This window comes from Pinus tabuliformis, chromosome 4_2, assembly GCF_031772625.1.
Source record: "Pinus tabuliformis cultivar Carrire ecotype Pingquan chromosome 4_2, CPIR1, whole genome shotgun sequence".
NCBI lineage: Eukaryota > Viridiplantae > Streptophyta > Pinopsida > Pinales > Pinaceae > Pinus > Pinus tabuliformis.
Genome location: NC_142304.1, coordinates 663,621,751 through 663,649,269, shown reverse-complemented (window position 1 = coordinate 663,649,269; position 27,519 = coordinate 663,621,751). Strand labels below are relative to the sequence as shown.

The following is a 27,519-nucleotide window of genomic DNA, read 5'->3' as shown; positions in this document are numbered from 1 at the left end:
ATAATAATGGAAAAAAAACATTTAAAAAAATTTAAAAAAATAAAAATAAAATATGTTATAAAAATTAAAAAACATCGAAACCGAGTGTTAGGGGGTGAGTGGGGAGTTGCGGCTCTCCCAGGCCCTAACTTCCTTAGTTTCGATTTATTTATTTATTACAAGTTTAATTTTTTAAAATGAATTTTATTTTATTTTCCTAAACGTTTGTTTGTTTGTTTTCCTTTTAATGGTTTGAAGTGCTTTGGTTTTTTAAATTGTATGTTCTATTTTTTTAACATTTTTTTGTTATTTTTTCATTTTTATCTTAAAAAAAATTAAAATGTCATCATCTTTGAATATAAAATTCATAATTTTTTTATAAAATTTGTTATTTTTTCAACCTTCTTTTTTCATAAAAATATCTTAATTAACATGTCATTTTTAGCTCCCCACTTGCCGAGGCCTCGAGTTTCAATTTATTTTTTATAATTTTTTTAAATGTGTTTTTTTCTTCTTTCTTTAAAATGCTCTTTTTTTTTCTTATTTTTTTTCAATTATAATTTTTATTGTTTTTTAATCAATTTTAGTTATTTATTTTTATTTTATTGTTTTTTTTTTTTCGATTTATTGTTTTTAATGTTTTTTTTAATAAGTTTAATTTTTTTAAATGTTTTTTATTATTTTTTTTTTCCACTGGAAAAATCGTAATCTTTTCATTAATTTGGAAAAAATTACATGTTGTAGATGCGTTTAGCATATGCTGTATGTTCATTCCGCCATATAAGCGTGTGGCTGTTAACTTTCTGTACTATCTAACAAAAAGAGCAAAAATGCATCTCATAGGATGTTCTGTATCATCATATATATAAGTTGCCACGCAGGGCTATCAGTAGTTTCATTTTCAGCTATATACAATAAAGTTCAAAAAATAAATATCAGATCATAAACATATTCATGGGCTGGCTGCCCGGGGATACTGTGCATCTATATACGGCCGGTGGTAGTACTGGTATGCATTGTCGCCTCGCTGCTCCTGTATCATCCACTCGCCTCTGGGAAGTGCCGTAGCCTCCTTGGATAGTTGGTCGGCACTGTTGTTGTGTTCCCTGTAGATATGATAGCAAGAGATATCAATAAACTGTGCCTTCAATAAATTTATTTCATCCAATATGCTGCTGAGTGTGTGAGTGTGACATGCAGTGTTATTGTTGAACCAGTCTATGATAATCTTTGAGTCTCCATATATGTTCAGATGCAAGCAATTGTGGCTCAATGCAAAATGTAGAAGATGGCGGAGGGTGATGAGCTCAGCGAAATTATTTGAACCAGCACCCAAACCCAGCTTTGCTTTGTAGTAATGTTGTTCTGTTTGTAGAGTATAAAGCCCCCCCCACATCCTTGCTGCTAGGCAGCACCATCAAAAAAGGCCCACGGGCTGTTTTGGTTGATATGAGGAGGGTCATGTGGCCTACGGGGCTTTGGCTGTGCAGGCTCCGGTATTTCATTGAATACAGCAATGATCTTTGCCGTGAGGTGAGGCCAGTGAATCACTTTATCATCAAAAGTCAAGCGGTTCCGAGCTAGCCAGAGGTACCAGCAGATGATAATGGGCAGGCTTTGTAATTTGGAGCTTCGGTGTTGTTGGTACCAATGTTCCCAGATATGGTTTATGTCCTCGCCCTCCCATCTACCCGAGTATTGTATATCAGAGGATATGGATTGCCAAATGTGGGTCATGGAGGGGCATTTAAGAAAGAGATGAACGCATGATTCAGCAACCTGTTTACATAAGATGCACCAGGATGGTCCGTGGACAGCTCGTCTCATGAGGTAGTCGCCCGTGGGGACAACACCCTTTAGGATGCACCAGAAGAATAGCTTTTGTCTGGGAGGTGCCGTGAGCTTCCAGATGGAGTTCCACCAAAAAGAGATATGATCCGGGATCTTGTGTGAGATGAGGGAGAGATACCCATCTTTTGGTGTGTAGATACCATGCTTTGAGGGATACCAGATGAGCTCGTCGGGGCCCTGCTTGATTCTGATGTGTGCTTCTGTTAATGCATTAGTGTAAGACCTCCACTCTTGGTGCCAATGTGGCGGAATGTTGATCTGGTCAGCTGTTTTCCAACCCTGTTCAAATATGGAGGTATTCAGCTGATCTGCTATGTCGACAATGTGAGTGATCCCTTGTGTGTGCAGGAACCGGATGAGTGCTTCCGGTAGGATGTGTCTGCCCCCGCTATCATTCCAAGGGTCCAGCCCAACCCTGACCAATGTGCCATCATTAATTCTCCATGTCAAGTTTTCTCTGATAAGGGGTAAAGCATGAAGTAGTGCTTTCCAGACGGAGGAGATCCCAGCTTTGGGCCAAGAGGGAAGGCGGATCCAATCCATAATCTGAAGGGGCCATATGTATTTATGGTATACCATGTGAGTCCACAGATTTTCCCCAGAGATAAGGGTCCATCCCATTTTTGCAGCTAAAGCCTGTGCAAAAGATGGGAGATCCTTGAGTCCCCAGCCCCCCCATTTCTTGGGAGTGGCAATCCTCTTCCATCCGATCCATGCGAATATGCGCTTTTCTTTTGCCCCATTCCATAGGTACCTATTACAGGTTTGCTGTAATCGAGATAGAATGCTGCGAGGGATCCATGCTAAGGCCATCCAGAAGACCGGGGTAGCTTCCAAAACAGCTTTAATCAGGACCAGCCTACCCGCTCGAGATAGATATCGGTGGCTCCAGATGTTTAGCTTCTTTTCCAACTTGGCCACTAGCCAGACCCAGTCAGCTATTTTTGGACAAATAGGCTTGATCCAGAATCCCAAGTATTTGAGACCCTGGTCCAGAGGATGTAGGCTGTAGGGAAATAGCTGATGAGCCATATGCGATTCATTTACAGAGGTTCTGGCAAGTATGATTGATGACTTTGAATGATTTGCCTGCATCCCAGTGGCTGATGAAAAAAGAGTGAGAATCTTTGAGAAGGTGCGCGAGTCCCGGATGCTACCATCTAAGAAGATCATGACATCATCCACAAATAGAAGATGTGTGAGGAACCAGTCATCTGATATTTTGAGGCCACAGAAGTCTCCATTTCTCTTAGCGGATTCAATCAGGCGACTGAGGCTGTCCATGACGATAAGGAAGAGAAGGGGAGACAGGGGACACCCCTGTCTGAGGCCACGCTCAGAGTGAAAGAAAGGTGTAGCCGATCCATTAATCAACACACTGAAAGAAGGGGTGGTGATACAAGCCATGATCCATGTGATGAAGTGATGAGGGAAACCCAGATGTATGAGGAGCATTTTAATATATAGCCAGCTAACCCTATCGAATGCTTTTGCCAGATCAATTTTTAAGATGATGGCTTTATGATGTTTTGTCCAAATGGAATGGAAGGCTTCCTGAGCCACCCCAATGGCTTCATGAATCTGACGGTGTTCCAAGAAGGCAAATTGTTGTGGGGCAATGTGGCGAGACAGAATGGGGCGCAAGCGATTTGCAATGATTTTTGAGATGATTTTATAGAGGACATTGCAGAGTGAGATGGGGCGATATTCATCAAAAGAGGATGGAGAGTCAGATTTCGGGATCAGGGCTATGAAAGTGGAGTTGATGGCGTTATACATGGTGCCTGATATTCTGCATTCCTCTACAACCCGGAGGAGGTCCAATTTGATCATCTCATAGAAGGCAATATAGAATTCGATGGTCCATCCGTCCGGTCCCGGGCTACGCTCCTTTTTAAACCATTTGATGGTGGACTCAAGTTCTTCAGGGGACACAGGATCAAGCAGGCTCTCTGCTTCTTCTGCGTTTACAAACCTGGGGAAGTGTCCAGCAATGTTGATGATATCTGCAAGATTGGAGCCCGGGGGATGTTTATAAAGGTTCCTGAAATGGGCAGTTCCCATCTGTGAAAGCTTATTGAAGGTGTCAGCCACTCCACCCTCGGGCATAGGGAGATTCCAGATAGTGTTACTGACTTTTCTGCCTTTTGCATAATTATGAAAAAAGCGAGTGTTGTCATCCCCAGCCTTAAGCCAGATAGCTCTACTGCGCAGCCGAGTAGATTCTTCCCTTTCCTTAAGGATTTTTTGCTTCTGATTTTCCAACTCCACAAGATGGGCTTTATCTGCCTCCGAAATAAAACCTAGCCCTCTTTCATCAGTGAGGGAGGTGAGCTCATCTTCAATATGTAAGAGAGCCGAGACCTCCTGAAATGTTTTTTATTATTATTTCTTTAAGGCTTTTTAATATATATATTTTTAAATTGTTTATTTTTATTTTTTTTTATCTCATCAATATTATTTATTTATTTTTTATGATTGTTTTGTCAAAATTTTAAATTATTTTATTAAATTATGTTTTTTTGGTTATATATATATATATATATATATATATATATATATTTGATATTGTATTTTTTTTTGTCATATTTTTTTGTTTTTTTGTTTTTTTTTTTTAATATATATTTTTATTTACTTCTTATTATTTTTTATTTGTTTTTTTTTTTTTTTCAATGTTTTCATATTCTTAATATATTTGATTGGATATATATGTTCAAATAAAAAATATGTAGGAGTAATAAATCTAGGAGAACATTTTTTTTTATTGATTGTGTACTTTTTTTTGCAGTCGACAGGATTTTGGAAACGATATTTTTTTTGCATAATCTTTAATATGTTTATTAGTTTCGATTTATTAAATTCAAAAGAAATATAATTTTAATATTAAATTATTATTATTATTATGTAAATAAAATTAAAATATATATATTTTTGAATAATGAAATATAGTTTTTAAAAAACAATTTGCAAATTTCAAAATCTTAAAATTATTTAAAAATAAAATATTTACACAAATTTCCAAAAAACAAATGTTTTAATGTAGAGAGTATCAAAAACTCCAAAATCACATATAAATTCATTTGTTTTGTAAAGTTGTTCATTCATCATAACCAAAGTGTTTCCTATCGAGTGACTTCAATACATTATATAAAAATAACATTATATTTAATAAATTGTTATTAATATGATAAAATAAAAATAAAAATAAAAATAAATTAATATAAGTTAAATGGTAAAATTTTTTTAAAATAATATAAACACCATGGCTGGAAATTGTTGGAATTTTAAGGCTATTCATAGAGGTGACATTTGATCTTTAAAGACATCCTTGGAATTTTAAGGCTTTTTAGAGACATGATATTTTATCTTTAATACCATGCATAAAAATCGTTAGAATTTTAAGACTTTTTAGAGATGTGATATTTTATCTTTAATGTCATGCCTATCATTGGAATTTTAAAGTTTTTCAGAGTCATGATATTTTATCCTTAATGTCATTATTAAAAGATGTTGACAATTTACCCCGAAAAAAAAAAATGTTATTCTAGCATCAACACTTTTTGTTTTCAGGGTGTTTTTTGCACAAAAAAATTGGCTTTTACTTCCATTTTTAAAAAATGTTGAAAATTTACAATTAAAAAAGCAACATTATTCCAGCATCAACACTTTTTCATGTCTTTTGGGGTTTTTTTGGTTAGAGTTCGCATTTTCAAGTAATGGTTCTTGCTTGATCAATAACTTTATTAGTATTACTTATTTGTTGATACTGGCTCTGCATCCTGAGATGGGGACTCTGTTTTTCCACCCAAACGTAGATGATTTGTACCCAGTGCTACTTGTGTATGTCTACCCCTTGTCGGATTCTAGAGCATGGTAGGGGAACTGCGCAAAGGAGGAAACCCATAACGCTCGCTGGGACCAAATCTCCAGAGGCTGGGTTCAACTCCTTTTTCTAACAGTGTAACTCTTCCATTGGTTTTCTGCAATACTCCAAACAGTGTCTCGTGTGTTCCAGACTTACTCTCCCCCTATTATTTCGACAATACCTCCCCTTTTTCCCTGGTCCTCGTCCTCCCTTTCTATTTTTTTTCCTCTATCCCTGCATTGTGCTTCCCCGATCGTTTTCTTGTCAAGCTAGGACTCTCTCTAGCCCATGGGAGTATGCCACCTGCCCCCCTGCCTCTATATTTTATTATTATTATTATTATTTTTCTGGTGTGGCCAACAAACTTGCATTCAGGGACCAAATACCACTCTTTTATGTGGTCCAATTTTGTAGGTCTTGTTGTCTTCCTTTGGCCTACATGCAATTACAAAGAATCATGCTCTTGTCCTCACTTCCCAACTGTTATATATATATATATATATATATATATATATATATATATATTCCAAGTTGTCCCTTGTGCACAGTTGTCGACCTCCATGGCTGCCACCAAACAAGTCAACATCCCAAGCAATTTTCCCCTCCCTCAACTTTGGAATCTGTGTCCTCAAACTCATCTCTCTCATGACATTTTATGATAAAGGGGAAATGTGACGAGGGCTATTATAGGAACAAGACAATAGAATGTCGTTGACTGCAATGTTGGTTAAGGTGATGTAAGAAGACACTGGCTATGGGTCGATAGCGGAATAGGTTGAAACAATGCACATCAGTGGGACGACAGTACTGTGAGGAAATATGAAGGAGAAATACAAGACAGGAGCATTGTGGGTGGCGAAGGACGACAAGGTATCAACATCTAACGACGGAAGGGACAACAACGGGGAATGACAAACATGGAGATAAGGAAATCAACGACTAGTGGAACATAGGTTGTCGGGGTGAGGAGTGAACAAAGTACGGGGAAACGTAGTCGGGAACAGAGCATGGGAGACAAACATTTGCAGTGGGTTGACTGGTTGAACTACATAACACTAAGGGAAAGTAGACTGTGATCGAGACTACGACAGATGTGGTTGGGATTACTACGAACCATGCAATTTTTTCACTGAGAAACAAACCGCTTGACTACCATTGTAACAGAGGAACACATATATACTGAAAATGTATAATCTTTATTTATTATTGAATCAAATTGAATTAATGTTAAATTCCTTTCTGATAGTGTGCCTAAATAGGCATTGACTGGTCACAAAGGTTGAGTGCTCATGTCCAATGACTTATCCCTTCATAACTAATGCATTTTCATTAATGTTATTTATTTATTTATTGTATTCATAATAAGGGAATTGGTTGGTGGCATATTTTTGGAGGTGTTATTTTAAGTTTTGATTGAATCTATTTATTAGAGTAAGGAGGGAAATTTTCTCTACGAGAATTGGTTGAAATTTTCTCTCTCTCTCTCTTCTTCTTCTTCTTCTCTCTTCTCCAAATTTGTATTATCATTAGATAAATTTTGAGGTCTAAAATGGGCTTCCTAAGGAATATTATAAAATAATAATGAAAGTAATAAAATAAGATTACATTACATCATCAATTTTTAGAGGGAAAAAATAAAAATTACTTTTTTAAACTCGTATTTTCAACTTATCTCCCTATGGTTTTACCCAAATTTAAAGTGGGAGCACTCTTTGGATGAAGAATTTAGTTCATCATCCAAATGGTACCCATGTTGCATACTTTTGATGGACCCCACTATATGAAAAATGAGAAATACATGAAACACATGATTGCAATCATGGTTTTCATGTATTTCTCATTTTTTGTGTAGCGGTGTTCATCGAAACTATGCAACATTGGTACTCCTTGGATGAAGAATTAAATTCGTATCCAACAAGTGATTTTACTTGAAATTTAAGTAAAACCGTAGAGAAATAAGTTGAAAATTTTTTTATTTTTTTTTTAATCTTTTTATTTTTTTACTCGAAATATGGTGAATCACCCCATGGTTGACATCATCATCTTGAATCCTATTAGTTCTTATAAAGTTGATTTTGGTTGTACATTTTTGTTCTGAGGCCCATTTAGACTTCAAAATTTCTCTAATGTTAGTCATGTAGTTGAAGCATCTAACTTTGATTGGTTGGACATGTCTTTCATGGAAGATCTTTTCTATTCTTGGAGTGGGTATATGTCCACATGTGGAATGATCCACTTGGACTATCATTGGAGATGCTTTGAACTTCAACAAAGATACCAACTTAACGATAATTGTAACCTCAAAACGAGAACTCTAGCTCCAAAAACTCCTATTTTTGTGGGTGGAAAAAGTGTTGATGTTACATCAACTTTTTTGTGTTAAAATTCCAAGGTTTTTTAGCAATGACATTAAAAACAAAAAAAAATTGTGCTATAAACATGAAAAAACACCCTAGAAACAAAAATGATTGATGCTATGTCAACGTTTTACGTTTTTTTTTTTTTTTTTTTTTTGGTATTAAAATTCCATTTTTTTTAACAGTGCCGTTAAAAACTAATTTTTTTGTGCAATAAACATGAAAAATATCCCGAAATCTAAAAGTGTTGACATTGCATGAACATTTTTTTTAGTTAAAATTTCAACATATTTTAGCAATGACATTAAAAATAAAATATCACGACTCCAAAAAGCCTTAAAATTCTAATAGCTTTCAATGATAGCTCGTTTAAAATAAAATAATATGACTCCAAAAATTTAAAAATTTCAACAATTTTAAACCATGGCATTAAAGATAAATACCATGACTCCATAAAAGCTTAAAATTTTGACATTTTTCAATCTTGACGTTAAATATAAAATATCACGACTCCAAAAAACATTAAAATTTCAACATTTTTCATCCATGGAATTAAAATAAAATATTATTACCGTAAAAACCCTTAAATTTTCAACGTATTTCAAGACCAAATATTATGACTAAAAAAACCTTAAAAATGACTTCTTAAAACAAAATGTATCATATCGAAAATATTTTTTTTTCTTTTAAATGCTAAGAGTATAACTATTTTTAAATATTAGCCTAAGACAAATTGACACATTACAATGAAAACTTAAAAACCAATCATCAAATTGACATGCGGTAGGGGAAGACTTGACCCAATCACAATGAAAATTTAAAAGTCAAACATCTAATTGACACACAAAAGAGACGAACTTGATCCATTACTACAAAAACGTAAAAATTAACTATCAAATTGACACGTAATGGCGTCATGTTGCTAGTTGAACATCGACATAAATAATGTAACCCAAAAAAGGTTAAAAATTTGAATAGATAAATAAATAAATTTTTGAAAACAAAAAATTAAGAAATTAAATTAAAATGGAAAGAAAAAAAGAAAAAAATTAAAAAATAAAAAATAAATAAATTGAAAAACGACAAAAAAACAAAAAAAAAAAAACAAGTCAAATATAAAAAAATTCTTAAAAAAGTGAAAACCCAAAAAGAAAAAGAAAAAAGCATATTTTGTTTTAAATAACCAAAAATAATTCAATTTTTTTTTAGAAAACCACAAACAAATCAAAAATAAATAAATAAAAGACAGACAAACAAACATATTTTAATAGAAAAAAATTAACATAAACAATCATTAAACCTTAATGTATCACTTCCAATTATTTCACATGTTTGTTTTTATCTTAGAAGGTGTTTTCGTCATTGTATTACATATTTATATCATTGAAAGATCAATATACAATTATGAATATACATTATGCTTAAATATTTTTCCAAGATTCATTGTCTATGATATTATTATTTTGTTTTCTTGTATTTTTCAATCGGTATCAGAGCTACCATATCCCTTTTGGGCTTGATCTTTCCATGGTGGTCTTCCATGGGAAGGCATTGAATAATATATGAAGCCAACAATTTTATGTGAAAGTTGTACGCATCGAATGGAAGGTCGTTGAAGGTATGGGCGTGTAGTAAACCTGCACGTGAAGTAAATCGTGTAGAGAAAGGAATGATTTTGATTTGAGCATTTTGGAAATCTATGTCTCAAGCCAGTACAAGGCCACTACATATGGAAGCAACCAACGTGCAACATGGGAGATCATGCTAGAGGACTCAGTGTGCTTTGGAGAGGATCTACCCCCAACAATATTGTTTTGTTTCCACAACAATCAACACTTATTCATCGATCCAATGCAAAGCAATGACCAGGGTTCAAATCGCAGCCACTAGGCGCCAAAACCAGGTAATTTCTGTAATCCCCACATGTTTATATTCTTCCCCCATGTCAAATATTTTGAAGGCCCCACTGTGAATGGAACAATTTCATACCTTGAAAACGAAGACCTAATATGTAGTGAAAATGAGGAGCAAGTAATTTTGATAAAGCTCTCATTGAAACCCCTAGTAAAATATGTGGAATCGCCTCTTTTAAGAGTTGTTTTGATCCCTTTGAATGACATTTCTCTCACAAAAAATGAATTCGTAAGTGTTTTATGTTGATATTAGTAATACGAGTCCCTCTACTGAGTTTGAGTTCATGAGCCTCGATCGAGACCCTTCCAAAAATCATAAGCATTGGGAACGACAAAATCAAAATTGGTTGGTGATAATGCCCTTCAGAGATCTGGCCTTGGATGCAATATATAGAGGTTATTGGGACCGATTGGAAGCAATTCCTTTTGGTGGCTATCAAGCTTTTGGTGGATTCCGACTTAAGGCGAAGGCATATTCAAAGGAGGATTGGAGATGGATCATCGATAGATTTCACAGTAAGATATCATCATGGGAGTTCAGATCTTTATCTCAGGGAGGAAGGGTTGTACTTGCCCAAGCAGTATTGATGCAGCTATCAGTCTACTGGGGCCACCTCTTTCTTCTTCCGGCTAGCATCTTCCAGGCCATGAATAGGATCACTGCCAATTTTATCTGGGGGGCTAAAGCGGCAAGGAGCAAAATTCATCTATCAAAATGGGATCTCATTACACTGCCAAAAAATCTAGGAGGCTGGGGTTTGAAGGATATAAGGATTTTTGGGAAAGCCCTTCTCTGCAAATCCTTATGGAGGGGCTTTTTTGAATCAAATCCATGGAGTGCTATTATCCGCCAAAAATACCAAAAAGGGAGAAGCGTAGAATTCTGGTACAGGTATGGCGCCATCGGTATCAAACAGGGGTCTACAATATGGCAAAGTTTCAGGAGAATAGAACTTTACTTCTTAAACAATCTTAAATGGAGGATTTTTTCAGGTTGTAAGATCTATATTGGCCTCGACCCGCTTGCAGATTTCAAAGGACTTCTTCAGTTTCCAGATCCTCTTCTTTTTCATCTTCACAGGTCCGGTTTGTTTACATGGGATAGGATTATTGAACAATGGAATGGCCTCTATCCTATCATTAAGAGTGCAGATGATCTCGGTATCCCACAGGCACTGTCTTCTGAATGGGAAAATCTCAGATTATCCATCGTTCAAGCGGGTTTGAAACGTGCTGGAAATGACGATCATATGGTATGGCCATCTTCCTCCTCAACAGCAGCAGTAAAGGAAATTTACTCGGATCTCATTTCAAAGAAAATTATTCCAGCTAGAAAGATTTTCCCATCGTTATGGTGGAAGCTTGCATGCCCCCTAAAAGTGATCATTTTCTCTTGGCTTGTCTTCTACAATAAGAATTTAACTTGGGAAAATTTAAGGAAACGATCTTGGCACGGCCCCAGCAGATGTGTTCTTTGCAAGATGGAGGAGGAGTCCAACTTCCATATGTTCTTCTCCTGTAGAACATCCCTACAAATCTGGTATGAACTCGCCATGTTCTATTCTTTTCAGCACCCTAACTTCTCTTCTGTGGATGCAGCTTTCAAATGGTGGGGACGTCAAGATCCAAAAAAGCGCCCAATCCTCCCTTCAACAATCTGGTGCCTGTGGAAATGGAGAAATTTAATAATATTCGAGAATTCTAATATTTCTTCCAATTATGTGCTATCTTCTGTCTTAGCTCTCCATCCTCCTATCACTTGACTGCTGATCGTCAGGAAGATCCAGTGCTTATATTTTTCTGATTCTGAAGATCATGTGCTCCCCTGTGCCTTAAAATTTCATGGATGACAGGAACTAACTGGTGGATTTTGATGATGTCAATCTCTGTGTTCAAGAACATCGGGAAGCCCGATTAGTAGAAAGTGGGTTGAAGTGGCTCTCTTGTAGTCTATCAGGAAGAAGACAGTAAATCGCGAGCAACAAAATAGTGATGAATGACTATGAACTCTGTATCATCAGGTCTTTAAATCTTTTTTGTGTTTTGTTGCTACAGCCTTATATTTCCTCAGGTCTGTAAGTCTTATGATGCGGTTTTTCCACAGGAACACATTTTATAGTTTCATATTTCTCTGTGTCCGATATGCTTTGGCTGTCCGCATCGTTTTTTTGAAGCGGTATATCTCCATATGTGGCCGATCTGCTTATGCGGGTCCTTTTCTTTGTTTCCTGTCCACAGTCTCTACAGTCTTTTTCAGTTGGTGGGAGCTCCGGTTTTTATAGCCCTGTCTCCCTAGTATTATGTCTATGGTTTTATTTGCTGATCCAAAACTCTTTCCGGGATCATAAGCTCTGTTCTACATCATGTGTATGGAGTTTTTTATATATCTTATATAAATAATATTCGCTTTTTCGTTCTGAAAAAAAGAGTGGAATCAACCTTGAGAAGTTGTCAATCGATTGGAGTCTACATGGAATCTTGGAGGAGTCTTCTAGTGATTTTGTGATATGGGTGAGGATCCCACAGAACAATCATATCAGTCCAAGTGAGCACAACTAAAAAAATTACATACACCATTACAACAAAATCGATTACATCCACAGTTACACAAAGTCCAACAACATTCTTGTCACTGAGCTTTGCTAAACCATGCCGTTAAAGATAAATAACATGATTTTAAAAAACCTTAAAATTTTGACATTTTTTAATCATGACGTTAAATATAAAATATCACGATTCCAGAAAACATTAAAATTTCAACATTTTTCACCCACGGAATTAAAATAAAATATCATTGCCATTAAAAACCTTAAATTTTCAACCTATTTCAAAAGCAAATGCTATGACTAAAAAACCCTTAAAATGGATTCTTATAACAAAGTATATTATATTAAAAGTAATTTTTTTCTTTTAAATGCTAAAAGTATAACTCCTTGAAAATCTTAGCCTAAGACAATTTAACACATTGCAATGAAAACTTAAAATCTACCATTAAACAGACATACATTGGAAGAAGACTTGACCCATTACAATGACAACTTAAAATTCAAACATCTAATTGACACACGATGGAGAAAAACTTGATCCATTGTAATAAAAACTTAAAAATCAACTATCAAATTGACACATAGTGGGGTCAGATAGCTAGTCGAACATCAACGCAAACTACGATGGAGAAAAACTTGATCCATTGTAATAAAAACTTAAAAATCAACTATCAAATTGACACATAGTGGGGTCAGATAGCTAGTCGAACATCAACGCAAACTGTGCAGCTCAAAAATGGTAAAAATAAATAAATGGATAAAAAATTAAATAAATAAATTAGAATGGAAACAAAAATGATATAAAATAATAAAATGTAAAAAAAAAAAAAAAAAACAAAAAAAAAAAAAAAAACGAAAAATATTTAAAAAAAAAAGAAAAAGAAAAAGAGAAATTCAAACATAAAAAAATAAAAAATAAATAAATAAAGAAAACCCAAAATAAATAAATTTAAATAACCAAAATTAATCTATAAAGAAAAATAATTCAAACATACATTTCTTTTAAAGCATGATAAATAAGAAAACCATAAACAAATTTTAAAAATGCAAAAAATAAACAAACAAACAAACATAGAAAAAAAATTAACAAATACAAATTATATATATATATATATATATATATATATATAATAATAATAATAATAACCAATATTAATTCAGAAACATCTTAAGATATGGTATTTATCTTAGGCATGGTTTTTGAGTTTCTCGATCCTATTTTTTCTCACCCTTGTTTTTCTCTTTTATGAGGTGTCAAAAGTAAGAACATATGAGGTGGTTTCATCATTGTTAAAAAATAATAATAATAATAATAAAATTTTGAAAAAAAATTAAATAAACAAATTTTCAAAAATATATTAAAGAAAATATTATAAAATAAAAATAAATTAAAAAAATTATTGGGTGGTTGGAGCCCAGTCCTCACCACTTTCGCGGGTGGCTTCAAGGGGGTAGCTCTAGCCCAGTAGCCCTTCAATGTCGCCCGTGTGGGTGGGGTAAACTCAGCCCCAACCATGTAATAATTTTTTATTTGATGGTTTGTTTAACCTTTTTTTTCATTTATGGTCTTTTTGAATTATTATTTTTTTATTTGTTTTATGTTATTTTGGTCTTCCTCTTTTTAATTGTAAATTTTTAATAACATTTTAATTTTTTTTCAATGGTTTATTTTGTTTTTTTGTATTTTTAGTTTTTTGTATTTTTAGATTTTGATTTTAAATGGTTGTTTTTTTGGGTCGGCGAGCCAGTCTAAACTTATTTGTTTATATTTTTTTGCAAATTTTTGTTTTAAATGTTGTTGTTTCTTTTAACCATTTATTTTTATTGTGTTATTTTGGCCCTTGTTAGTTGAAGTTATTTTTATTGTTTTTTAAAACATTTTTATATTTGGATTATTTTTATTTAAATTTTTAGGTAAATTATTATTTTTTGGAAGAAAATCAAATATTATTATTTTGGACATACAATTCATAAAAAATTCATAAAATTTGTTATTTTTTAATTTTTTTTCCATAAATATCCTATATTCGACATGTTATTTTTAGCAAAACAGTCTTGAAATGTAATTGTATCTATATGAAAAAATGTATTATTTTGTCTCGTGTTTAAAATTATTATTTTTCACTGACAATAACTTTATGTATATTGAAGTATTATATATACACACACACACAATCCTAAAAACAAAAACAAAAAACACACTCATGAAAAACACTTTAAAAACAAACATCTTAGGAAGGAAAAAAAGAAAATGAAAATAACAACTTGAAAATGGTGAAATAATAAAAAAAAATAAATTAAAATTTGTGCATACTTAAGATATAGGAAAATTTAAAATGCCAAAAATATGCCCCCAAAAAAGGGTTATGTTGCATCAATGCTTTTCAAAATCAACATGAAAATCACCAACAATTAAAAAAATTGTTTATACTTATTACATAAGAAAATTTAAAATGTCAAAAATATTCTTCCCAAATAAAAGATGAATGTTGCATCAACATTTTTCAAAATTGGCATGAAAATCATTAACATTTAGAAAAAAAATGTCCATACTTAACGCATGAGAAAATTTAAAGTGCTAAAAATATGCTTCTAGAAAAAGAGGTTGATGTCGCATCAACAATTTTCATATTTGGCATGAAAATCATGATTAAAACACAAATACTCAATAAAGTTCTTGTTAAGTTAGTAATTTTATTCTTTATCAAAAAATTTAATTTTATGTAGCTATCTTAGTCCATATGGAACACTTAATTTAATTACGAAACACACTATATTCAGGAGATTTACTCTTATCTTGGAGAAGACTTAGTTTTTCTCTGTTGAATGCCTCACTTGGATTGCCTAATATACATTTGTTATCTTCTTATCTCACACTTCTATTCTTGGGATTACTCATGCAAGATGGTGACCTTGCATGGCTTATATTCTTAAATAGGAATATTAGTGTGTGTGTGTGTTTTTTTCTAAGATTGGATTAATAATGACACGAAATAACTAATATTTTTGCAAAAGGAACACAAGATACAATGTTGAAGGAAAATATTACATTCAAAACTTATTTTTATTAATAATAAATGGTGAAAAGCATTATATAACAATATATAATGGTTAGAGTGGTAGTAGCTTATTTTTAAAAAGAGAAGTTAAGTATACACTCATTCCAATACTCCTATAATAAGAAGTTATAATATATATATATATATAAACAACAAATATAAAAGATGTTAGCTTTTTACTCACATAAACAATCATTAAATCTTAATATATCACTTTTAGTTATTTTACATTTTAGGATACAGTTTTTGTCCTAGGTATATTTCTAGAGTTTTTATATCATATTTTCTCTCATCCTTCTTTATCTATTTTGAGGTATTTAGGTGAGAACATATGAGGTGGTTTAATCATTAAAAAAACATGATTAAAAATAATAATAATAAAAAGTAAAAAAAAACAAAACAAAAACAAAAACAAAACAAAACAAAACAAACAAACAAACAAAAAACAATTAAATAAACAAATTGAAAAAAAAAAAAACAAATTATCAAAACAAAATAATTAAAAAAAAAATTATTAGGTGGTTGGGGCCAAGTTAACTCTCACCCGCTTGAGCGGATCCAATGGGGAAACTACAACCAACAACCCCTTAGCGTCGCCAAGCGAGTGGGGGATGACTTCATCCCAAACATGTAATATATATAAATATATATATATATATATATATATATATATATATATATATATAATTTGTTTGTTTGTTTATTTTTTAAATATATTTTCATTTTCATTTATGACATTTTTTTTTTAATTTGTTCTATGTTATTTTTCTTTTCCTAATAGCATTTTAATTTTTTTAAACGCTTTTTTCGGTAATTATTTTTTTTGGTTTTTTTTTAAGATTTTGATTGATTATATATATATATATTTTTTTTTGTAGGGGCGACTAAACTTTTTGTTTTATTTTTTTGCAAATTTCCGTTTTAAATGTTTTTGTTGTTTTTCTTTAAACATTTTTTGTTTGGGACCATTTTTTTAAAGTTGTTTTTAATTTTTTTAAAACAATTTTTTTATTTGAATTATTTTTACCTGAATGTTTATGTGAATTATTATTTTTGGAAAAAAAAAAAATAGAATATTATCATTTTGAACATAAACTTCATAGAAAAAATTCATAAAATTTGTTATTTTTCAACTTTTTCTATTCTATTTTTTCCATAAATATCCTATACTTGACATGTTATTTTTAGTGAAAAAGTCTTGAAATGTGAATTTTTTTAATTGTATCTATTATTTTGTCTAGTGTTTAAAAATGTTATTTTTTAGTGATATATATATATATATATATATATATATATATATATATAATCCTAACTTCAAGTCAAGCCTCACTAACACAACCGATTGAGGATGTGCCTCATTAGCAAGGCGACCTAGGATCAAACCTCACGAGGAATGGTCGTGCCTTGTGCTAGGGAGAGGAGACATGCTAAAAAATATAGTTCGCTAAGGGCTGGTGTGGCCCAAAGCAAGTGTGATCCCTGCGTGACTTTGATGGCTTAGATGCCCCTAGGTCGCGACTCCTCAAGCCATAGGTCAAGCCTAGAGAATCATAAACAACTTGACAAAAAAAAAAAATCCTAACTTCAAAATTTGAACTTATTATTTTTTTTTGAACTTTCGAAAAAAATTGAAAATATAATACAAAAAAAAACATTGCAAAGAAAAAAAAAACACAACCTTGAAAAACACTTTAAAAACAAACATCTGAGAAAGGCAAAAAAATGGCAAGTTGAAAATGGTTAAATAACAAATATATATAAAAAATGCATATAGATATAAGAAAATTTAAAGTGCCAAAAATATGCCCCCCATAAAATAGGGTTATGCTACATCAACACTTTTCAAAATCAACATGAAAATTACCAACAATTAAAAAAAGTCCATACTTAATACATAAAAAAATTTAAAGTGTCAAAAATATGCCCCCCAAATAAAAAGATCAATGTTGCATCAACGTTTTTCAAAATTGGCATGAAAATCATTAAGATCTAGAAAAAAAAAGTCCATACTTAATACATGAAAATTTAAAGTGTTAAAAATATGCTTCTAGAAAAAAAGGTTGAAGTTGCATCAACAATTTTCAAAATTGACATGAAAATCATGATTTGATGCAACATCTAAAAAAACAAAAAACTCAATACAGTTCTTGTTAAATTGGTAACTTTGTTCTTTATCAAAAAGTTAATTTTATATGGCTATCTTAGACCATATGGAATGCTTAATTTAAGAAGAAAGCCCACTATATTGGGGATATTTACTCTTATCTTGGAGAAGACTTAGTTTTTCTATGTTGAATACCTTGCCTAATATACATTTCTTATTTTCTTATCTCACACTTCCATTCTTGGGATTACTCATGCAAGATGGTGACCTTGCATGGCTTATATTCTTAAATAGGGATATTATTGGGGTTTTTATTTACATTGGATTAATAATGATGTGAAATAACTAATATTTTGCAAAAGGAATACAAAGGAATACAATGTTGAATGGAAATATTACATTCAAAACTTATTTTTATTAATAATAAATAGTGAAAAGTAATGCAATTTATATAACAAGGTTAGAGTGGTGGTAGCTTATTTTTTAAAAGAGATGTTAAGTATACACTCATGTCAATACTTTAATAATAAAAGGTTATAATTTTTATTTTTTAATATATATATATATATATATATATATATATAACAAATGTTTACTCACATAAACAATCATTAAGTCCTAATATACCACCTTTAGTTATTTCATTTTAAGATACAATTTTTGTCTTAGGTATGTTTTTAGAGTTTTTAAATTATATTTTTTCTCATCCTTGTTTATCTTTTTTGTGAGGTATTTAGGTGATAACATATAAGGTGGTTTCATCATTGTAAAATAAAAATAAATAAATTTTAAAAACATAATAAACAACAATAATAAAAAATTTAGAAAAAAAAAAACAAATTACCAAATAAAATAATTAAAATAAAATTAATAGGTGGTTGGGGCCAAATTAACCCCGTTTGCCCGAGCGGATCCATGGGGCCAACTCCAACCAAAAACCCCCTAGCGCTGCTCGAGTGAGTGGGGGTTGACTCAACCCCAACCTTGTAATAATTTATTTATTTTTTAATAATTTGTTTGTTTGTTTATTTGTTTTTAATTTTTTTTTTTCATTTATTTTTTTTTTAATTGTAAATTTTAATAGTATTTGAAGTTTTTTAAACGTTTTTTGGGGTGTATATATATATGAGATTTTGATTTCACTTTTTTATTTTTATTTTTCTCAGAGTGGGCACTGAGCTTTTTTGTTTTATTTTTTTGCAAATTTTTGTTTTAAATGTTGTTGTTTTTTTAAACAAATTATTTTTATTGTGTTATTTTGACTTTTTTTAAGTTTTTTTTTAAACATTTTTTGTTGAATTATTTTTACCTAAATTTTTATATGAATTATTATTTTTAGAATATATATATATATATATATATATATATATTTGACATGTTATTTTTAGTGAAAAAGACTTGAACTGTGTATTTTTTTAAATTGTATCTATGTGAAAAGAGTGTATTTTCCGTTTAATGTTCAAGAATATTATTTTTTTAGTGACAATTATATATATATATATATATATATATATAGAGAGAGAGAGAGAGAGAGAGAGAGAGAGAGATAAAATCCTAACTTCAAGTCAAGTCTCACTAGCACAACCGGTTGAAGATGAACCTCATTAGCAAGGCGACCCAGGATAAAACCTCACAGGGGATAGTTGTGGCTTGTGCTAGAGGGAGGAGACATGTTAAAACTCCAGTTAGTTAAGGATTGGTGTGGCCCAAAGCAGGTGCGATCCTCAAGTGACTTTGACGGCTTAGATGTCCCTAGGTCGTGACTCCTCACACCACATGTCAAGCCCGGAGGATCACAGAAAACTTGACAAAAAAAAATCCTAGCTTCAAAATTTGAACTTATTATTTTACTTTTGAAAAAAAATTGAAATTTTAATACAAAAAAAATTGCAAAGAAAAGCAGAAAGCACAATCTTGAAAAACACAAAACAAACATCTTAGGAAGGGAAAATTAAAAATTTTAAAAATGACAACTTGAAAATGGTTAAATAACAAATATTTGTAAAAAAGTGCATACTTAAAGTATAAGAAAATTTAAAGTGCCAAAAATATGCCCCTAAAAAATAGGGTTATGCTATATCAACACTTTTCAAAATCAACATGAAAATTACCAACATTAAAAAAAAATGTCCATACTTAATACATAAGAAACTTTGAAGTGTCAAAAATATGCCCCCCAAATACAAAGATCAATGTTGCATCAACATTTTTCAAAATTAGCATGAAAATCAGTAACATTTGGGAAAAAAATGTCCATACTTAATACATGAGAAAATTTAAAGTGTTAAAAATATGTTTATGAAAAAAGGTTGATGTTGCATAAACAATTTTCAAAATTGACATGAAAATCATGATTTGCTGCAATCTTTAAAAAAATGAGAATTCGATACAGTTCTCGTTATTAAGTTGGTATCCTTGTTCTTGATCAAAAATTTTAATTTATATAGCTATCTTAGTCCATATGGAACGCTTACTTAAAGAGGAAACACACTATATTTGGGAGATTTACACTTATCTTGGAGAAGACTTAGTTTTTCTATGTTGAATGCCTTGCTTGGCTTGCCTAATATACATTTCTTATCTTCTTATCTCACTCTTATATTCTTGGGGTTACTCATGCAAGATGGTGATCTTGCATGGCTTATATTCTTAAATAGGGATATTATTGGGTGTTTTATTTAGATTGGATTAATAATGGCATGAAATAACTAATATTTTTGCAAAATGAACACACGATATAATGTTGAATGGAATATTACATTCAAAAGTTGTTTTTATTAATAATAAATGGTGAAAAACAATGCAATTTATATAACAATACATGATGGCTAAAGCTTATCTTTGAAAATAAATGTTAAGTATACACTCATTTCAATACTTCTATAATAAGAGGTTGAAATTAAAAATTATATATAATGCCAAAAAATCTAAGAGGCATAAACCCTAATATGAAAAAACCTAAACCATGACATGATGTTAAAGATGAGTGTCCCTACTGAGTTGGATAATTTGAGTTATCTAGAAAAAAGTAAAGCCTTTTGTAGGATCATAGATCATTGCTCATTACCTTGTTTTATGTTTTCTCTAGATTGATGGAAAAAGAATTTATAGACTTAGTAAATTCCTAGTGCTTGGGTGTTAGAACTTTGAAAAACACATAGGAAGTCCCTAAAAAATGCATCACAAGTTGATGACCCAAATTTTGCTAATGTTATGAAATTCTTTAACATGGGACTGGGTGACCACTTGGATATTCTTTCTCCTCGAGTATTAATGGTCTCCATCGTGTCAAATTATTGTACCAAATTGGGGAACTTTTGTTGAAATTATTGTACCATATACACTGAAATTAATGCATATAGTGCAAGCAATCAAATAGAATTAGAAATCAACATCTACACTGAAATAAATGCATATAGTTCAAACAATCAAATGGAATTAGAAATCAACATCTACACTGAAATCAATGTATTTAATGCAAGAAATCAAATAGAATTAGAAAACATCTACACTGAAATCAATGCATCTATTGCAAGCAATCAAATAGGACTAGAAATAAACGTCTACACTGAAATCAATGCATCTAGTGAAATCAATCAAATATCATTAGAAATCAACACCTACACTGAGATTAATGCATCTTGTGCAAGCAATCAAATATGATTATAAATCACCATTTACCATGACTTCAATGCATTTAGTGCTAGAAATATTCTTTTCTCCCCCCAATATATATCTATATCTCCCACCATCTCTCCTTCTTTGTCTCTCTATCTCACCCCCAAATATACACTCTCTCTCCATCTCTTCTTTTTCACTCCCCCTCTCTCTCACTCCACTTTTCTCTCTATATGTCAGTTTTCTTCCCTCCCTCTCTCCTCCTCCTCCTCCTCTCTCTCTCTCTCTCTCCCCTCCAACCATATCACTATCTCCCTCCCTCTCTCATTCTCTCTCACCCCCCTCCATCTTTGTGTCTCCCTCTCTCTCTTTTACCCTTCTCTCCCTCTCTCACTCCTCTCCTTCTCTCTCTCTTCATTCCTCCTCTCCCATGTCCTTCAATTTATCTCCTTCAATGCAAGCAATCAAATAGGATTAAAAATCACCATTTACACTGAAATCAATGCATCTAGTGCAAGAATTCTTCTTCCCTCTCTCGCCCCTCCCCCCTGCCATTTATATCTATATCTGCCTTCATCTCTTTTTTGTCTATCTCACCCCCTCCCCAAACACACATGCTTTCTCCCTCCATATTTATCTATCTCTCCCTCTCTCTATCTCTCTCTTATTCCCTCTCTTCATCTTCCATCCATATATATATATATATATATATATATATCTCACTGTCTCTCTTTCGTCTCTCCATATCACCCCCAAAACATACACTCTCTTTCTCCATATTTATATGTCTCTCATTTCATATTCCTCTCCCTCCCTCTTCCTCTCCCCCTCCCTCTTTCTCTTCCTTCCTCTCTACAATTCTCTCTCACATCCAGGCTCTCTTCCTTCCTCTCTCTCCTTTTCTCTCTTGCCTCCCTCTGTCTCTCCCCCTTATCTCTTTGTCTTTGTCTCTCTATCTCTCTCTGCACTCCAACTTTGTCACTATCTCTCCTTCTCTCCCCCTCTTATCTCTATATATTCTTCAATATATCTATATCTCCCTTGTCACTCCCTCTCTCTCTCCACTTTTCTCTCTCTATGTGATTCTTCTTCCCTCCCTCTCTTTCCTTCCAACTCAATTTCTCTATTTGTCCCTCTCTCCTTTTGTCTCTCAAGTCTTCTCTCATCCTTGCTCTCTCCCCTTTCTCTTCCTTCCTCTTACTCCCTCTATCACTATATCTTTGTTCTTCCCTCCCATATATATCTAGAGTTAATATATATCATGATATATTAATATATATTATAATATAACAAATTTAATATTGTATTAATCCTAAGTTATTAAATTTATAATATTAATATTAATATTAGATTTAATGATATTTTTTACATGGCATGATAACAAAATTCTCAAATATTACAACTTTGAAGTGCAAATATTTATGTCTTTAGAGATTTTAATTATTAATTATTAATTTTATTTCTTTATTTTTATCCTCACTTATACCAAATATTGGACGTTTCCACTATTATCACTTACGAGGATAATTATTAATATAAGGTAATTACTATGCAGTAATTACTAATAATAAGGATTATCTTGGTAATTCTAATAATTATTAGAATTATTCTCTGAAGATAAACTGAATTACCCCGATAAGGTGAAGTGCCCCTGGACAATTAGCTTGGAAGGATAATTATTAGAGGTAGTATCTCGGGTAAGCTCGAGGGATAATTTAGATTTAATTATCCGGATAGGCTTCCCTTCCATTGATAATTACCTTGAGCTTTAAATCCATTCGCTTATAATTATAGATCCATCATCTACTCGAGGTGCAAGTCATTATAATTACATTTAATAAGTGCAAGCAATAAAATACAATTAGACATCAACATCTAGATTAAAATCAATGCATCTAGTTCAAGCAATCTAGGATTAGAAATCACCATCTACACTAAAATCAATACATCTAGTGAAAGCAATCAAATAGGATTAGAAATCACAATATACACTGAAATCAGTGCATATAGTGCAAGTAATCAAATCGAATTAGAAATCACCATCCACACTGAAATCAATGCATATAGTGCAAGCAATCAAATAGAATTAGAAACCAACATCTGCACTAAAATGAATGCATATAGTGCAAGCAATTAAATAGAATTAGAAATCGACATCTACATTGAAATCAATGTCTTTAGTGCAAGCAATAAAATATAATTAGAAAACATCTACACTGAAATCAATGCATCTAGTGCAAGTAATCAAATAGGATTAGAAATCAACATCTACACTGAAATCAATGCATCTAGTGAAAGAAATCGGATATCATTAGAAATAAACACCTACTCTGAAATTAATGCATCTTGTGCAAGCAATAAAATAGGATTATAAATCACCATCTACCATGACTTCAATGCATTTAGTGCAATAAATCTACTTCCCTCTCTCCCCCCTCCATCTATATCTATATCTCTCATGATATCTCCTTCTTTATCCCTCTATCTCACCCCAAAACATACACACTCCCTCTCCTTCTCTTCCTTTTCACTCACCCCCCCCCCCCCTCACTCCACTTTTTTCTATGTATGTCGTTTTTTTCCCTCCCTCTCTCCTCTCTCAAGTTATCTATCTCCCTTTCTCTCCCAACTCTCTCTCTCTCTCTTACCCTTCTCTCCCTCTTTCACTCCCTTCCTTCTCTCTCTTCATTCCTCCTCTCCCATTTCCTTCAGTTTATCTCCTTCAGTGCAAGTGATCAAATAGGATTAGAAATCACCATCTACACTGAAATCAATGCATCTAGTGCAATAATTCTTCTTCCCTCTTCCCCCCTCCATCTCTCTTTTGTCTCACTATCTCACCCCCCTCCCCAAACACACATGATTTATCCCTCCATATCTATATATCTCTCCCTCTCTCTATCTCTCTCTTCTTCCCTCTCTTCACCTTCCATTTATATATCTATCTTTCATTGTCTTTCTTTTGTCTCTCTATATCACCCCCAAAACATACACACTCTTTTTCCATATTTATCTATCTCCCATTCTATCTTCCTTTCCCTCCCCTTCCTCTCCCTCTCTCTCTTTCTTCCCCTTCTCTCCCTCTCTCCCCCCTTTTATCTCTCTTCCCTATTGCTCTCATCTCTCCCTCTCTCTCCATCTTCCTTATCACTCCCTCTCTCACACTCCACCTTTCTCTTTGTATCTTTCTTCTTACCCCCCTCTTCCTCTTGCTTCCTCTCTTCTTCTCTCTCTCACATCCAAGCTCTCTCCCTTTCTCTCTTGCCTCCCTATGTCTCTCCCCCTTATCTCTCTCTCTCTCTCTCTCTCTCCACACTCCAACTCTATCACTATATTTTCTTCTCTCCCCCTCTTCTTTCTATGTCTCTTTCTTTATCTCTTTGTCTTACCCTCAAACATATACACTCTCTCTCCATCTCTCCCTTGTCACTGCCCCTCTCTCTCTCCACTTTTCTCTCTCTATGTGATTCTTCTTCCCTCCCTCTCTTTCCTTCCAACTCCATTTCTCTATTTCTCCCTCTCTCATTTTATCTCTCAAGTCCTCTCTCATCCTTCTTCTCTCTCCCTTTCTCTCTCTTCCTCTTACTCCCTCTATCTTTGTTCTTCCATTTCATATATATCTAGAGTTAATATATATCGTGATATATTAATATATATTATAATATAACAAGTTTAAAATTGTATTAATCCTAAGTTATTAAATTTATAATGTTAATATTATAATATATTAATATTAATATTTGATTTAATGATATTTTTTACATGGCATGATAACAAAATTCTCAAATATTACTACTTTGAAGTGGGAATATTTATGATTTAATGATATTTTTTACATTGCATTATAAAAAAATTCTCAAATATTAAACTTTGAGGTGGAAATATTTATGTCTTTAGAGATTTTAATTATTAATTTTATTTCTTTATTTTTATCCTCACTTATGCCAAATATTGGATGTATCCACTATTATCACTTACAAGGATAATTATTAATAGAAGGTAATTATTATCCTATAATTATTAATAATAAGGCTTATCCAGGTAATTCTAATAATTATAACAATTTTAGTAATGTAATTGTAATAATTATTAGAATTATTCTTTGAAGATAAACTGAATTACCCTGATAAGGCGAAGTGTCCCTAGACAATTAGCATGGAACTATAATTATTAGAGTTAATATCCCGAAAAAGCACGAGGGATAATTTAGATTTAATTATCCGGATAGGCTTCCCTTCCATTAATAATTACCTCGAGCTTTAGATCCATTCACTTATAATTATAGATCCAACATCTACTCTAGGTGCAAGTCATTATAATTACATTTAATATGACTAGTGCAAACAATCAAATGCGATTAGAAATCAATATCTACACTAAAATCAATGCATCTAGTTCAAGCAATCAAATAGGATTAGAAATCACCATCTACACTAAAATCAATGTATCTACTGCAAGCAATCAAATAGGATTAGAAATCACAATCTACACTGAAATCAATGCATCTAGTGCAAGTAATCAAATCGAATTAGAAATCACCATCTACACTGAAATCAATGCATATAGTGCAAGCAATCAATAGAATTAGAAATCAACATCTACATCAAAATCAATGCATATAGTGCAACCAATCTAATAGAATTAGAAATCAACATGTACACTAAAATCAATGTATTTAGTGCAAGCAATCAAATAGAATTAAAAAACATCGACACTAAAATCGATGCATCTAGTGCAAGCAATCAAATAGGATTAGAAATCAATATCTACACTGAAATCAATGCAACTAGTGAAAACAATCAAATATCATTAGAAATCAACACCTACACTGTAATTAATGCATATTTTGGAAGCAATCAAATAGGATTATAAATCACCATCTAGCACTACTTCAATGCATTTAGTGCAAGAAATATTTTTCCCTCTTTCCCCCCTCCATCTGTATCTATATCTCCCACCATCTCTCATTCTTTGTCTTTCTATCTCACCCCAAACATACACACTCTCTCCCATTTCTTCCTTTTGCACTCCCCCTCTCTCTCTTGCTCCACTTTTCTTCCCCCCTCTCTCTCTTTCTTATGATATGTAAAGATGTCCGTCCATCATCAAAGTTGAAATTTTGCTAATAAAACTAAAAAAAAAAAATACAAAATATTTAAATTTGAATAAAAAAGTTACCCTTAAAAAAATTAGATCGTCTAAATTCATATTTAAGATAAATCTTGACTGGTATATATTTTACACATTAAAGAAAAAACATTTTAACATTTGTTAAATAATCACAGCGGCTTATGAGTATATTGGCATTACAATATTGCCCTTTAAAAGCTTTCTATGATCGCATGGCAATCTTGCAGTTTGGAAGCTTTCTGCGAAGGTTATCAGTGACTAACCTTGGATCACAAAGAAACATCTCGAGATGCTTCAGATTTTTAAGTTCTCCCATTTGAGAAGGCAGCGATTTTAACTTTTGACAGCCCCCAAAGATGCAAAAACTGAAGATGTGAAAGATTCCCTATATCTTCGCATATCTCGTCAATCTCCGCCAGATGCAACCGGAGCCACTCAAGTTGTGTCAATTGCCACAGTGATGTTGGCAATGATTTCATTGGTATGCCATAAAGGTCCAACACCCTTAAAGAGGGGAAGTTGAGGAAAAATGCTTTCGGAATTTTTTTTCAATTGGAAATTTGAGCCCAAGACTAAACAAATCAATTTTGGGCATTTTAAGTCTTTCACTGATAAATAAGCCAAATTAATTTGGAAATTGATATAGTTATAAGAAGAGCTTTGGCGTAAATCACATATAGAAAAACTTTTGTCGACTCTTTTTTTTGCAATTATGTTAGGGAAATGTTGAAGACTTTGACCTGCCTTCAATACACAATTCTCCTCCTTCTCTGACAAACATCATGGACACTGATATGATCGTCCTCTTCCACCTGGAATAAGCAACGATTTTCAAGTAACTTTACATAGCTGTGCCCCGTCTTCAATACATAGTCATACTCCGCATCTTCATTGGCGTTCACCAGACCTTCTGCGATCCACATCTGCACCAACCAGTCCACCGGAATGTGAGAATCTTCCAGAAGCGTACGGTTGCCATCCAATTGAATTGCATCATCTATCTGTTGGCTTAGTTGCTGGATGAGTGGAACAAGAATAGCGCTGCTAATGGTGTTGCCTGCGGTTCCGGTTGCAATATCCACGAGTGCTTGCGCCAT

General features: G+C 32.5%; 1 protein-coding gene across 1 annotated transcript; it reads right to left on the bottom strand.

Annotated features, from left to right (window-relative positions):
* Positions 1–1,383: 1,383 nt before the first annotated feature.
* On the bottom strand, positions 1,384–27,519 carry LOC149171154 (uncharacterized). The gene is made up of 2 exons (XM_089425859.1): positions 27,202–27,519; positions 1,384–4,197 (listed from the first exon to the last, which is right to left on the bottom strand). Exons 1-2 carry the CDS (start codon positions 27,517–27,519, stop codon positions 1,384–1,386), a joined length of 3,132 nt encoding a protein of 1,043 aa, XP_089281985.1.